The 14,809-nt window shown below is 44.7% G+C and overlaps 1 protein-coding gene across 5 annotated transcripts in view; it reads right to left on the bottom strand.

The window, feature by feature from the left end:
* Positions 1,595-14,809, bottom strand: part of PLXNA4 (plexin A4) — a 468,858-nt gene continuing 455,643 nt past the window's right edge. For all 5 annotated transcript variants that reach the window (XM_021384299.1, XM_021384300.1, XM_021384302.1 and 2 more), the window contains 2 exons: positions 9,373-9,523; positions 1,595-8,667 (listed from right to left, as the gene is read on the bottom strand). In XM_021384299.1, the coding sequence (XP_021239974.1) occupies positions 8,572-8,667; positions 9,373-9,523 (247 nt within the window). In that variant the 3' untranslated portion in view covers positions 1,595-8,571. The remainder of the gene's footprint in view (positions 8,668-9,372; positions 9,524-14,809) is intronic.

Here is a 14,809-nt window from a genome sequence, read left to right as displayed (position 1 = left end):
GTCCCTGCTTTGTGGGCCGGGGGAGGCTGGTAGCTAAGAGCAGCACTGACTGTGTACTGGGGAATGTGGGACAAAGAGGGAGCGGAAGGGCAGCTCCTCTACCATGTCTCATTGCCGTGCATGTGTTAAATTATATAAAATAGCAGTTTAGGAACTCTCCACCATCACATCCCCCTTGCAGCTCCAAAGGGACCTGGCTTTGCATACATCTCTTTGTCTTTTCAAGAGCAGGGTCAGAGAAAATCAACTATGAATCTTTCATCTCCACTTTGCCGTCAGTGGAGGTGTCGCAGGTCAAATTTTCTGTCCATCGGGATACATGATGATGATGATATGTTAAACCATGTCAAGGCAGTGCAAACCCAGCCCGCTCGTAGCCAAGTTCATCATCACTCCCAGGGAACAGAACCTTCTTCATTACAGATTTACTTTTTTGCAACAGCCATTCAAAAGATAGCATCACAAGATAATAACCAAAAGATAAAGGGAGCATGGTGTTTATGGATAGCTGAAGGAAAGGGAAAATGGATTTTAATTTCTTTCCTTAGGTTAAGCTGCCTAAGAGTGTCCATCAGCTGTTCCTCACTGCTCTGTATTTTCTGGGAGGAGAGCAGGGGTAGGAGGCAGGAGGGGGAGAAAGGCTGCTTATCTTACTGCCTGGAGATCTTCAGCTCTGCACAAGTATGCTGAGCAGAGCCCCTCTGAAGTCATGCCTGGTGGTGAGAGGGCTGCAGATCTGCCCATGGAGGCAACTGGTCCTTGGAGAGGGATGCATCCCCTGCCTCCAGCCAGGGCAGACAAAAAACAAATGAGGAAAGATGATTTCTCCCTATTTAGTGGGCATAGTGGTGACAGGAGAGCAAAGGAAGAAGTGAGGTTTATATGAAGAAGGGAGGTTCAAAGGAAGGAAGAGAGGGAGGGAGAGAGGAAGAAAGGGACAGAGGGAGGAATTATTTGGGGGAAGAAAACTTTTCACAGTGATTTATTGACATAAGCATGCCAGTCCTTGAGCCTTTGTCCTCTCTGTAAATGTAGCTGGGGTTTTCTCAGGTGGGAATCCAACCCCCACCACTCTTCATCAGCACAGCCCATGGGCAACAGTATGAAGCCAAGGCCAAAATGTCAACAAGTCATGACTCTTTGGAGCACCGAGGAAGCTCTAGAGCATGCATCGTAGATGGTGAGCAAGTCTGAACCTGAGAAAGGCTCCTATGGCATAGATGTGAAATGGACTTGCTTTAAGCACTTGCCTACTCTCCAGTCTCTGTATCTCTATAGTTTCCTTTGGCTTAAATTCCCTCCCTCTGGCTCCATTCAGCCGCAGGAAGCAGCAATCACAGCCCAGCACACTTTTTATTTCTTTATTTTTTTTTAATAAACTTTATTCTATATTACAAATAGTTTTTTTCCCTTTTTTTTTCTTGTTTTGTTTGGTTTTTTTTTTTTTTTTTTTTTTTTTTTTTTTTTTTTTTTTTTTTTTTTTTTGTTCTGGACTGCAAAATAGGAATGCCTTATATTTACATACACAGGTATACAATTAATTATAACAAAGGTACAGAAGCTTTGCCTTTACCAAGTAACAACGGGATTCCAATTTAAATAGTATAGATTTTATTTTATTTTTTTAACTAGGATCAATTCAAAAGAAAATCAAACCAACAACAACAACAACCTAAAAAGAAAAAAGGATCCCAACCTCCTTTCTAATGTTGTCTTGACATCTCTTTGAGGCTGTTAGTAACACTGTAGTGAAAGGATATGTCTTTACATTGATTTTGTACTTAAGGTGGAAGCCTTAGCAAAAACAGAGAATGAGACTTCTGGGCTCATGTGTACATCCAAGACACAGGGTCAGACACTAGGAAGGGCCTGTCTTGTGGCATTAAATAATCCAGTTGCCTCTCATCTTGATTCCTTGGGGAAAATGCTGGGAGCATTTAGCTAGCACCTAATCTCTCTGCTTCCTTACCCCACCCTGGGCTGGAAAGTGGATTTTCTCCAGGGAATGGTGAAAGAGCAGCGAAGAGATTTTAAGTAACACCAAGTTTCTTTAAGATACTTAAGAAAGGACGTCAAGCTCAGACGTGTGCCTTGGTTTCTCTGATTGGCTCTTGTGTTCCAGTCTACCTGAAAGTGAACAGCATCCTCTCCTGCTCAGAAATACTGCCCTCAGATTCAAACCACACCAGCAAGAGAAGGGGATGCTGAAAGAGCCTAAATGTCCTGTTCCCCCATTTTCCATAAGCAGGTTGACTTTGCTGAGCTTCCCTGCATGCTTCATTTTGCTGCAAGTGTCTTTGAGGTGATCTGATTCCAAGCAGAAAGGAATTCTTGAGGTAAACTCTCCACTTTTAGAACAGAAGATTAACAAACAAAAAATATAGCCAATGAACAAACAATGACAGTGACAACAGAAATCACACACGTGACAGATTGGTTGGACTAAGCAGCTTTATATCCTCTCTGGTTTCTTCTTGTTTTTTGGTAGTGGCTTTATTCTTTCGAAGTGTAATCTCTTTTTCTTTCATTTTTCTTTTTTCTTTTTTTTCGTTTGTCATTCTTTTGCATATTAATTAATTTCCATAAGCCACTGTGTCCTTGGGTGCTTCTCAAACAGCACAGAGAACTGTCCCAGATCAATCATGGTTGACCAGCTCTGGTTTCAAAGCATTCTCTGCATAACACTTATCCTCCAAAGGACAACACAACTCACAGAGGGAAGGAACATTGCACAGTGGCAGATGTAAGGGAAAGCTGCAGAACACTATGGACTCAACTATGCTCTGAAATGGAGACAAAGCTGGATGCAAAGCAAGAAAACTCAAGCTGTGAATGGGCAGGAGGCTGAGGTTCACACCATGACATGGAGCATCACTCAATTTTCCGTTGTCTGCTCTACAGCAAACCAAACTTGGATAGCAAGAGCTAGGGCAGTCCAAGATCTCCATCTGCCCCGGAGGACAATATTTTAGATAACATCAGATAACACAGACCAAATCGCCCTGGAATCACTGAGGCTATGCCAGTACCTCTTTACCCAACAGCTGTCATGGTGAGGCCTCTGCCAACAAAGAAACACAATTTGCTGTGTAAATAATCAAATCCGTTCCTGGGCTCCCTAGTCATCCCAGGAGAGGAGGTTACTGGGGGCATACAGGCGTTTAGACAACAGCAGTTATTCAAGAGCTGGATTTTTGTACTGATTTCCGCATTCAAGGGTGGAAGATATACAGACTGGGTCTCCTGAGTGCAGTTTCTGGTGAGACACTGAAAATCAGAAGAAACCTAGTGGGGCCAACATGCACATTTTTAATCAGAGCCCTCTGTCCAGCTCCTTCAGCTACATGCTGAACCAAGGAGAAGAAAGGACTACCAAGGATTGATGAGGTTACACGTAAGTGCTTATCTGGTCATGGCATCTTCCCCTATTAGCAATGGCCACTGCTCACCCAGAAAACAATACATTGCTATGATGGAACAAACCTCTTACATACTAGAGCCTGTCCCAGGAATTTGAGAAGTGGGACCAGTTTTCTTCCTCTTTGTCATTCCCTTTACAGCATGAAACTAGTTTTCCAAGCTATCAGATACATCTGTTTCATGAGCTTCTATTGGCTGCTGGGAAGGGTGAAGCATGACTTTTTTCACTGATGCCTTGGTGATGTGAGGGAAGAGTTCTGGTCATCTTCAGCAGCCCAGGCTTTTCTTTTTTGTATGTGATAGTCCTTGGACTCAAGCGTCCTTTGTGGAGACACAACTGTATGCCCCACTAAGAGAAGCCCTGGAACTCAGTCCTTTCAGGTTTTCAGACTTCCTTTGGAAGAGTATTTCACACAGTGGTACTTCTTCTCAAAGCCCTTCACATTCCATGTGAAAATACAGATCTGCATTTTGTGTTGTGGCTTACTTTAAAACAATTTTGCTCTTGGCATTATCTGCTTTTTCGTAGGTTGTTACACCATAGGTATCCCAGCACTTAGCTAATGTTGCCCAGAGAGGCTGTGAATGTCCCCTCCCTGGAAGCATTCAAGGTCAGGCTGGATGGGGCTTTGAGCAGCCTGGTCTGGTGGGAGGTGTCCCTGCCTAGAGCAGGGGGGTTGGAACTAGGTGATCTGAAAGGTCCCTCCCAACCCAAACCATTCTATAACTCTGTGATTCTATGTACTATTTAGGTTGGATTACTCAACAGCGAGAGTGGCCACGGATTCCTGCAACTTTATCTATCCATTTTCAATAGCATCATTAAAAGTAATAAAAACAATAATGTGATTTTCTTGTCTTTTTCCCACGAAGATGAATCCTCAGGGGCTAATGCACAAGATCTGGAAACTTCAGTAAACACATTTCAATTAAAATGAATAAGAATCTGAATTCTGCTGGTAAATCCTCTTCATGTTGAAACTAGTTTTTATGTTCTCTAGTGTTGAGTGGTATGGCAAGACAACTGCAATGGTTAAGATGGAGAAAATCAGCTTAAGCCCAATGGAGCAAGGCTGGTGTGTGCCATGTGCCATGCTGGACCAAATCTTCAAATATGTTCAATGACAGATTGAAGTGTGGGAAGAGAGGGACTGATGTGTGTTAGGAGATGAAGATGCCCCTAAGAGTCTGCATTTCTCCTTTCCCCTAGTTCTCACGTGCTGTTTGTTCAAGCACTACCAATCTCTAACACCTTCTTCCAGATGACACACAACTCTTCCCACAACTCCATTTACTGGACGGCTCAGTCTCCAAAAGCACATGACATGATGGATTGTGCCTCAGCTCACTGTGACATTGCTAGGTGAATGCACTCACAAAGAGGTCACGGTATGTTGCAGAGTGGTTTTTGTTCCTCAAACCTAGCCACAAATTCCCAAAGCAAACTCTGCAGTGGAAAAAACTCTGCTCTTCGAGTAGGACCACAAGGAGTCTTCACGTATTCTCTTTCCGTGATTCTGATGGCACTGAAAGTGCCAGCATTCATTGCGTTGACTGCAGTGTCTGAGAACAAAATTAAACATCAGCCTATTATCTGGTATGTTTTGGATACCAGGAACCTGTCTGTTGACTTCTGGGAATTTTGACTCCTGTTCTTACTGTGAGGCTGTGTGAAATACAACTCACACGGCACACTTTTGGTCAAGCTTGTGGTAAAGTGAGGAGTTGGGGGGTAACAAGGCAAAGGAAGAGAAAAAGAATCCATCCATGTCATAGTCGGGCTCATCCTTCTGCTTGTGTCTTTGTTTTTAATTGTATTTTACATGCATTTAGAAAAATAATTAGCTCAACAGGTGAGGCTGGGAAGAAAGATGCCGAGACCTCTCATAGACTGTGGCAGATGCTGGAATAGTGGATGGAAAGGAGGAGGACACCAAATGGGACAGAGGACAAAGCCCACACATTTACACCACAATTCTGGACCATTTTTCCAAGTGAAAATCAAAACCAGCTTAAGCACCAAAGTTAAAAAAGAAAATGAAGAAGGAAAACAAAAAGGAGGAGGAGATGAAAGAGAATCGAAATACAACATTTTCTTTCAAATCCTGGGGCTAGGAGGGAGAAGAGAGTTGAGAGAAAAAGGAAATGCCTAAATGGGAACTTGGGAGGGATTAAGATACCAATCTCATGGCGCTTCCCATTTCCCCTAAGTGTATCATTCTCAGTGTCTCTGAGGTGTTCAAGTTTTTCTCGAAATATATGTATATTTTTTACAGCTGAAAAACTCTGTACCAGCAAGAAGAAATAAACCAGCAACAGTGGAAAACAACCATAATAAAACAAAAACACAGCCCTGAAAACATCAAAAAGAAGCAAGGTGAGTCTCAGATTTCCCCTGTGGTGTTCCTCTGACTTCAGTAACAGTGCAGGATTACACCAGTTCACTTTCTTTTTTTTTTTTTTTCTTTTCTTTTTTTTTTTAACAGCTTCTTTTTCCTTTTTGTGTGCGCATGTCCAGGCAGCATAGCCCATCACTCATAACCACTTCCCTCCAAGCCAGCTATTTGTCCTTAGACTCCTACCTTCCAGCTGTGAGTACAAGGCATGACAATAGGGTCCATATTTATCTTTTGTGGCACTTTGTTTGTCAAAACCTTTGGTTTCTTCCTTTTTTTTTTTTTTTTTAATTTTCCTTTTTATGTACTTATAAAAAATACTGTGTTTGTGTTGTTGTTGCAATTTTCTTACCGCTGGCTCTGGTGGGACATTTACCCCACTTTCACAGCCATAATCAATGGATCTGGAACATGCGCCAACATTACAAAATGGATCAACAAAACCATGGCAGAGCCAACCAAACCAAATCATCCCCATTGCGCAGGCCTCTTAAAAATGCTGAGATGTCCATAAGGTGCATGATGAGTCCATCAGCTCAGCGATCAAACAGAAAGCAAGCAAAATCAAAAAGGAAATAACGCACACGCGCACACAGATACACACACACGCACACGCACAAAATAATCATAATTATAATCAAGAGAGAAATGTCTGGGGTTTTAAAACCAAGACGTGTCCCTAAGTTTGCTGTTTCAGTATGAATCTTGCGATATTCTCCCCCCACACATGCACCCAGTTTTGGACTGCTGTTCTTTAAATGGTTTTAGAACGGCTTGCTTACATGGGTATGCTTGGCTGAATGAAATCTGCTTGCTATCTGACTCCTGCTTGCACCGCTTCTTCCTTTACACACACTTATGAGCCACTGCTCTGAAAAGGTTCAGGTTTGCTAGCAAGAGGCATGAATAAAACCAAATACACTTGTTCCATAATCAATTTACACACCCTGTCTTTACCCCTTCATCTATCCAGGTGCAAAGTAAATCCAGGCTGTAGCTTGGAGGATGGTGAAAGATGGATGAGGACTGATTCTTCACTGCACGAGGCCAATCCTCCACTTGCGAGTGAGCACCATTCAGGTGAGATGAACACAGACCTAGCTTCTGCCTGTGTGGTATACCAGATCTGAGGTTCTCCAGTTCCCTCAAGGCTCTGCAGGGATGGTTCTCCCACTGCATTGAACTATGGTGTTAAACAGGCCAGCAGCTGCATGAGAAACCAGCAGAATGCAGAAGGGATGCAGGAGCTCATTCCTATTTGGATGGTATTGAAATAGATTGAGATGTAGTTCTTCTGGAGGAGCCGAACAGAGGAAAGAACGAGGTGATCACCCATCCTTGTCCTGTGATGATAATGATCTCTGAAGGGATAGGAAGTGCAAAGAGAGAGCAAACACGTCACAGTCAGCAACTGTGCCTTCAACAAGGCCTGCTGGTTCCAGAAATGGAAAAGAGCAAGGGCCAGGAGTTGGCACCAAAAGGCAAATGAGCTTACAATGGTTCACGGATCTCCAGAAAACATGCAGTTTGACTGGGAGTATCTAGACAGAAGAAAATTCTGCAGTGTTTCGTTTGGGTTTCCTCCAAGATTTCCTTCCAAACTGTGTGATGACATTTCCTCTTTGGAGTGACTTTGAAGGAAGCTTTTACCATCAGTCCTATGCTTCATGGCAAGCCCTTTCGTATCCTTCTGATATTCCACCAAACAAACCAATAGCTTTGTTTCAGTTGTGGAAATAAAATGAAAAGAACAAACAGCTTTTAAAAAAAAAAAATCCTCTGGTTGGTTTTTGAGGCCAAGCTCCTTGTCTGGAACAAAGCGAGACTTGTGGTTCCTGCTTTCCAAGCTGAGGTGGGGACGAGGGAGATGCTGTGTTGTCCATCGCCAGAAGGAACAGAAACACCACCAACGGGATGCCACTGAGAAGAGAGAGCATTTTTCCAGCAGTGTTACGACCAACAGGACACAATGGGAAAGACGGAGGGGAACACAGGTCTCTTTGAAAAATAAGAATAACCATATGAATCACATGGGCAGGAGACTGTTGGTCTCCTTCCTCCCTTCTTGACCCTTCTACTGCCCCAAGAGAGCAACTACACCGCTGTTTGCCCAGGCAGATAAGAGCCACAATGTTCCCACTCTGGACGGAGCTGTGGCATTTTGCAGGGAGCCTTGGTGTTCCTTTCCCAGTGGGTCCCTATCAAGAGATAGAGTTGCAATGGCTCTGCAGGAGAGGATTTTGATTTCCTCCAACCCTTCAGGATCCCTGCAGGCAGGCTGCCTTCCCCTCGGGGAGACATTTAGTAATACTGAGTTCATTTCTATGTCCACTCCAGAGGCTACATCCCTAGGAGGGCAGTTAAAGCAGCATGACAGAGGTGACCTCTCAATTTCCCATCTGCAGAGTGATGATGCAATGCTGGGGGAGGGTTTTGTTTTGTCTTGTTTCATTTCTGTGGAATTGTTTATTTTTTCTAGAACAAAGGCAGAGGGGAAGCTGTGAAAACGAGTGCTTCACCTGAATGTCTTGATATCCCCAGAGCCAAGATTCCTCTGCAATCTTTTCTTTTAATCCCTGGGGATTTCTCACTTTGTCCACAGATTTTGAAAGAGAAAGAAATGAGAGAGAGAGAGGAGTGCTGTTCGGGTGACTCTGCTTACAGCCAATCAAAACTTGCACTTGGTAAAGATGATGATCTTGAGTGAGGCACGACTTGGTTTATCCCTCCCAGGGTGTCCCTGGCAGGACAGTTCTCAGCTGTCTATGCTCATGAGGGTTATGACTTGTTCAAGTTTGTAGGCAAGTTTCTGTTTCCCAGCCTGGTCATCTTGATCAAGGGCTCCGAGAATCTGGAAAAAGAGAGAGAATGAAATGATGTGGCTCTGGTTTTATATTTATTTTCCAAAACAACCAAGTCCAGTATCTTTCAGCAATGGATGAGGGTTAATTTTCCCTATAGGTGAGTCCCAGGCTTAGCGTAGATCATGCAATGCAGGTCAGCCAGCCAGAAGGGAATTAGGTGGGCAGTTTGGTGTTGAAGTGGCTGAATGCAAACCTCTGCTTTGCAACTGATCAAATGGATCAGCATCTTGAAGATGAATTATTTGGTAGATTTATTCATTACCTTGCCATGCCACTTTAGATGTTCTAAGGTGTCTCTCCTGGTCTTTGATACCTGTAATATCTGTTTCATGTTTGATAGACCATTCTTGGGTCCTTTAGGATATCATAAAAGGCACTGGGCATATATGCATCAACAACTTTTGGCCGTGTGTGATGAGTTTATGTAGGGCTTCTCTGATCATGAGCTAAAGCCAGTTAATTTTGACTGACCAGTATCAGAAAATTAAAATAATGAAGAATCAGATGGAAAAGCCCTGGGGAGACCAACAAACCCACGCAATCCAGATCCCAGATTTTGCTTTTTACTCCCTAAGTCCATCATTCCCTCATCCAGGATGAAGAAAGGCAGCTATGACATATGCTGAGCTATCAGAATGCGTGGTGGACTGTCTGATGGTTCTGCAGAACTTCTCCCTTTCCAAGGCTCTTACCTCCTCGCTGTACTTGCCAACGTAGGAGTATATTTCCGAGAGTGCACTCATAGTGTTGAACTCATTCATATGCATGCGAGACTGCTCAGCCAAGTATGCATTCATGTCCTGGTCACTGATTGCTGGCATTTTGGCAATGTCTGAATAGTACCTGGGAGAGAGAATTACAGGTGTTTCTTGAGGGGACAGAGGATGGAGACAAGAACTGAAAGCCATTAACAGTATAGAACAAACACTCTCAGGCTCTTCTAGAGCATCAATGATATGATGTCTTGTCATACTCTTCTTTTACAGTGAAGGAGATGACTAAAACAGAAATTAGACTGAGCCACTATTCCTGAATAATAGATAAATGCTGTAATCACTCAACCCTATTCTGAGACTGAAATCCCAAAGAACATCTTGTAAAAACTTCATCCATGCTGTCAAAGAAATAAACATTATCTACTGGTGTCGGACTCCTTTGTAAGGCATTCAAAGGTTCTGAACCCCTCCAGTCCTATAGGGAAGTCCCACTGGTCTCAACGTCCCCTGGGAGCTTAGGCTTTTGCTCCCACACACAAAACTCCCCTTGCATGCTTGCTTGTGCCATTCACACTATTAAGATTTGCATACGTTTTTAGATTATCCATCTCCCCCACACAAACCAGTTGATCCCAGCAACAGCTATGGTGCTAGCCTTATATCACAGTTTGTAGCAATAGGATTTCATTCCCATCCCCAAACTGACTGGGGAAAATCTACCTCCTTTGAGTTCAAGAGGACTGGGGCTTTATCCATAGGACATGGAGACCTCCAGGACCATTGCCCATGCATCACTTTCTCAGCAGAGCAATGTCTCTTTAAGGAAGTTGCTATTTTAGAAGTCCTTCATCCCCTGAGTAAGGGAGGTCTTGGAGGACAAGGTTTGCAGAAGGTAATCAGTCACTGTCACTCGCAGCTGTGCTCTGCTGTCAACTGGTTAATTAGACGCCATCATTTACATTTTTAATTTCTGCAATTTGACATTTTGTGCACAAGGAACAAAAAAAAAAAAAAAGAGAGAGAAGAAAAAAAAAAACATAGATGCAGCAATCCACAAATTTATAATTAGGAGGCAGAGGGGACGGGGAGCCAAAAGAGCTGACAGGTGTCCTGTAAACAGCATCGAGACACCTGCTGAGATGGAGGCTGCCTTCCACTGCAGAGAAACTGGATGCTGAAGTGCTGTATGATAAGGATCCTTCAGGCATACAAGTGGGAAAATACTCTCTACGACAGTGAGACGAGCAGCTGCGGAAGTCTCCTGTGAAAAACAACAGAGTGCAAGAGCACTGGGAGGAAACCCCTCCACACCAGAAAGCTCCAAGGTGGTTTCAGTCTGACTTCATGCCCCACAGTCCCATCCTTATTGATCGCAATGTGCTGGTCTCAGTTGCTATCCTGGTTTTGCAGAGAGATGGGCTGATGCAACCCCCAACAGAAAAAGACACAGAAGCCAGAGGTCTTTTTCCCACCTCTGTGCATAGTCTTCCACCCTGACTGCTTCCAGATCTAGACTCAATTTCATCACAAAATCTAATGCAAACCTCACAAACTGTACAGCAGCTTCCAGCATGCACAGCATTACTCTTCTTAGAGACAGATCTTCTTGTCTTCTGGGCTCAGGAAAAGCCAAAAATCCCATTCTAACTTAGTCCCCTGCTCTAAGTATTGCCCAGTCCCAGTACTTCAATAATGAGTGGTCTGAGCTTAATCTTACTTCACAAATTGCCTAACCCCCAACCCCAGCTGGGCCTGAACAGCTGTGTATGAGGAAAGGAGCCAACTGGAAACCCCATGAGAACCTGTCCTACAGAACTACCTCCAGGAGGAGTTGGTGAGCAGGATGAATAGAAATTTCTAGTCCTTTGCCAATCCCAGCAAATTCAAACAGCTCCGAGCACCAGCAGACAGACAGAATCAGACCTACTCTGCTTACACTTCTGAGGAGAGGAAGTATCAGGGAACTGTAGAATCCATGAGAGTGCCGTTTCAGGATCCTCGAGGCCAAAGCACATTACTGAGAGCTCTGGAGTCTTACAGCCAAAACACAAGGTGTGCCTTGGCACCCAAAGGCAACTACATTCATGTGCAACAACACATTTCATAGGCCTTTGGGGAAGAAAAAGAAAAGAAAAAAAAAAGTCTGCAATGCAGCGAAATGCACTGATTTATGGTGCATAAGAAGAACCCATGGAGAAGAGCCCAGTTCCTTATGAATATTGCATAGGCATTCTCCTGCTGGCTGAAGGGAATTACATCACAACAAAAATAAGTAAGGCTGTTGGAGGAAAGCAGTAGCATTGTGCTCTATTTTCCAGTCTGGTTCTTGCCACCAGTTGAAATGCTCCTTCATCTAATGGCAATGGGATAGTGGGTGCGGGGATGGGAGCTTCCTAAAAGTGAAACATGGGCACACATATGGTCAGCTTCTCCAACTTTCTCATGTCTCCCTTTCACCTGGTAGCAATGCTGTCCTGGGTCTGTGACTCACAAAGTTCTGAAAGCTCCCCAGTCCCTTTCCCAGCCCTGCAGAGAGATTCTCCTAGCAACACGAAATTCCCATGATTTATGTGAATAACAAAGAGCTGCATACAGTGCTCCCTGAAGGAAAGGACAGGACGCAATGACTTGAACTTCAGGTGTTGTAGGCTTTCTTTTCTCTCCAAACATGACAAGTTCTTAAGCAGTGATTTCAGTGTGCTGAGTTCACAGGCCACCACCCACTGCCACAACAAAGCGTCCCATCTCCCCCAGTTTGCCTCATCGCACACCTGAGCAGTACTTCCCCACTAAGACTGCAAATCAAAATATTGTGGAAGTGGGGGGAAAAAATGGAAAAAATAAATAAATAAAAAAGCGTGTTCCAGTAATCAAACTTGGCTGCTAGTACAGGAAGAAGGCATATAATCTCCTTGCATCAAAACTCTGCGATGGGCAAATGATTTATTTATACAGAAGTGTTTCTAATGAAGCCATCATTGTGCTATCTAAAGAAATTAGAAGTGTGTATATTAAAGCATCCTAGCAGGGAGATGACAATGTTTCTGCTGAGTCTTTATTTACCTTCTATTTGAGCCCAGATCCTCAGAGGTACTTAGGGTCTCTCTGCCATTTACATACTTCTAATGCCTTCAAAACCACCGTGAAGCTGTCACCAAATCCCACAGGTCCTTGAGTTCTCACTGCCAGCATTTGTAAGACTGCCTGTGCTCTGGTTTCCTTTGCCCTTGTGGCTGACAGCTTGCACACTAAAGCTGAAATGTGAGGCATTGCAGGGGAAGATGCTCCTCAACAATGCAGCTCCTGTGGGCACCCCTAAGCTGATGGCCTCTGGATCAGGAAAGGACCATAAAACCCATGAGTGATGCCCTGCAGGGGTCTGTCTTGGGATCTGTTCTCTTTAACATCTTTATCAATGACATAGTTGATGGGATCAAGTGCACCCTCAGCAAATTTGCTGATGACACCAAGCTGAGCGGTGTAGTCGACACAGCAGAAGGAAGGGACACCATCCGGAGGGACCCTGACAAACAGGAAAGGTGAGCCCATGTAAACCTAATGAGGTTCAACAAGACCAAGTGCAAGGTGTTGCACTTGAGTCACGGCAATCCCAGATATGCATACAGACTGGGAGAAGAACTCCCTGAGCGCAGCCCACAGGATGGATGAAGCCTGAAGGAGACCACTGACCCAGAGAGGCCCATGGTGTAGCTTTATGCCCCCTTCAGCCCACAGGGTAGCCAGTGAAGATCAGCTGGTGGAGCAGCCCATGGTGGAGCATGTGGATGTGGTCTGCAGAAGGCTGCAGCCCATGGAAATCCCTCACATGAGCAGGCCCTGGGCTGGAGCTGCAGCCTGTGGAGAGGAGTAGCCCATGATGCAGCAGGTGGACGTGGCTGGAAGGAAGCCAGAGCCTGTGAAGAAGCCCATGGTGGAGCATGCTGTCCCCTTACAGCCCATGGGGCACCGTGCAGAACAGATCTCCTCATGCAGACCATGGAGAAACACATAGTGGAGCAGGTGGATGCGGCCTGAAGGAGGCTGCAGTGCATGGAACCCCCCCTTCCATGAACAGGCCCATCCTCCTCAGCCTGTCTTTGTAGGAGGTGCTCCAGCCCTCTGATCATCTTCGTGATCCTTCTCTGGACCCTCTCCAAAAGCTTCACATCTTTCCTGTGTTGGGGCCTCAGGCCTGGATGCAGTACTCCTGGGGCAGACCACAGAGTTGCAGCCCATGGAGAGGAGCCCATGATGGAGCAGCCCACTCCTGTGTTAAGGACCCACGCTGGAGCTTTTCTTGAGGAACTGCAGCCTGTGGGAAGCCCATACGGGATCATTTTAGGAAGGACAGCATCCTGTCAGAGGGACCCCACGCTGGAACAGGGGCAGAGAGTGATCGAGACGAAGTGGCAGACATGGAACATTATGGACTGACCATATTCCCTCTGCTGCTCATGGGGAGGAGGTAGAAGATGATGGGGAGGTGTTTTCAGTTTGCTTTTAGTTTCTCTCTGCTTCAGTCTAGGCAGTAATAGGCAATAAATTACATTTATCTCCCTTATGCTGAGTCTGTTTTGTTCGTGATGGTAATTGGTGAGTGATGTCCCTGTCCTTATCTCAACCTATGAGCTTTTTTCATCTTATTTTCTCCCGCTGTTCTTTTGTCAAGGGGGAGTGAGAGAGTGGTGCTGTAGAGCTTAGCTGCCCATCAGTGTGAAACCACCACAGATACATATCTAAAGATCCTTCTTTACATGCTGGAGTTTCCCCTGAACCACAGGGGGAGACTTGACTTCTTACCTCAAGGCTGCTCATTCCCTGATGCAGCAGGGAAAATTTGTTATTAAACTTCGGAAACAATGAAAGCCTTGAGAAACTAGGAATCTCAATGCCCAGAGATATGATAGATGCCCTATCTCTGGAGACATTCAGGGTCGGGGTGGATGGGGCTCCGAGCAACGCGATCTAGCTGTAGGTGTCCCTGTTCATTGCAGGGCAGTGGGACCAGACGACCTTAAAAGGTCCCTTCCAACTCAAACAATTTTGTGATTCTATAAATCTGTAATGACCCTCGCTCAAGCACATCAGCAACTCACATGGGTGATGGGAGGATCACTAGGCCGTATAGATGTGACTTCATAGGTATCATTACCACAGCAGCACACCGCAGCCTGCTTGAGCAAGACAGCGCATAGCAATGGGCATAGCAATGCTTCCTCTTAGCCTCAACAAAATAATTGTTCTTGTTACTTACACAACCTCAACTTTCCCTGGGAAGTTTTTTTTTTTTTTTTTTTTTTTTTTTTTTTTTTTTTTTTTTTTTTTTTTTTTTTTCATTTTCCTTAGGAAAGCGATACCACAGTGACTTGGGAATACATTTTGCCCTCTTTCTGGGGGGAGGGGCAGGGCATTT

This window comes from Numida meleagris, chromosome 1 (assembly GCF_002078875.1).
Source record: "Numida meleagris isolate 19003 breed g44 Domestic line chromosome 1, NumMel1.0, whole genome shotgun sequence".
NCBI lineage: Eukaryota > Metazoa > Chordata > Aves > Galliformes > Numididae > Numida > Numida meleagris.
The sequence above is the reverse complement of the archived record's forward strand: the minus strand, read 5'-3'. Positions and strand labels throughout refer to the sequence as shown.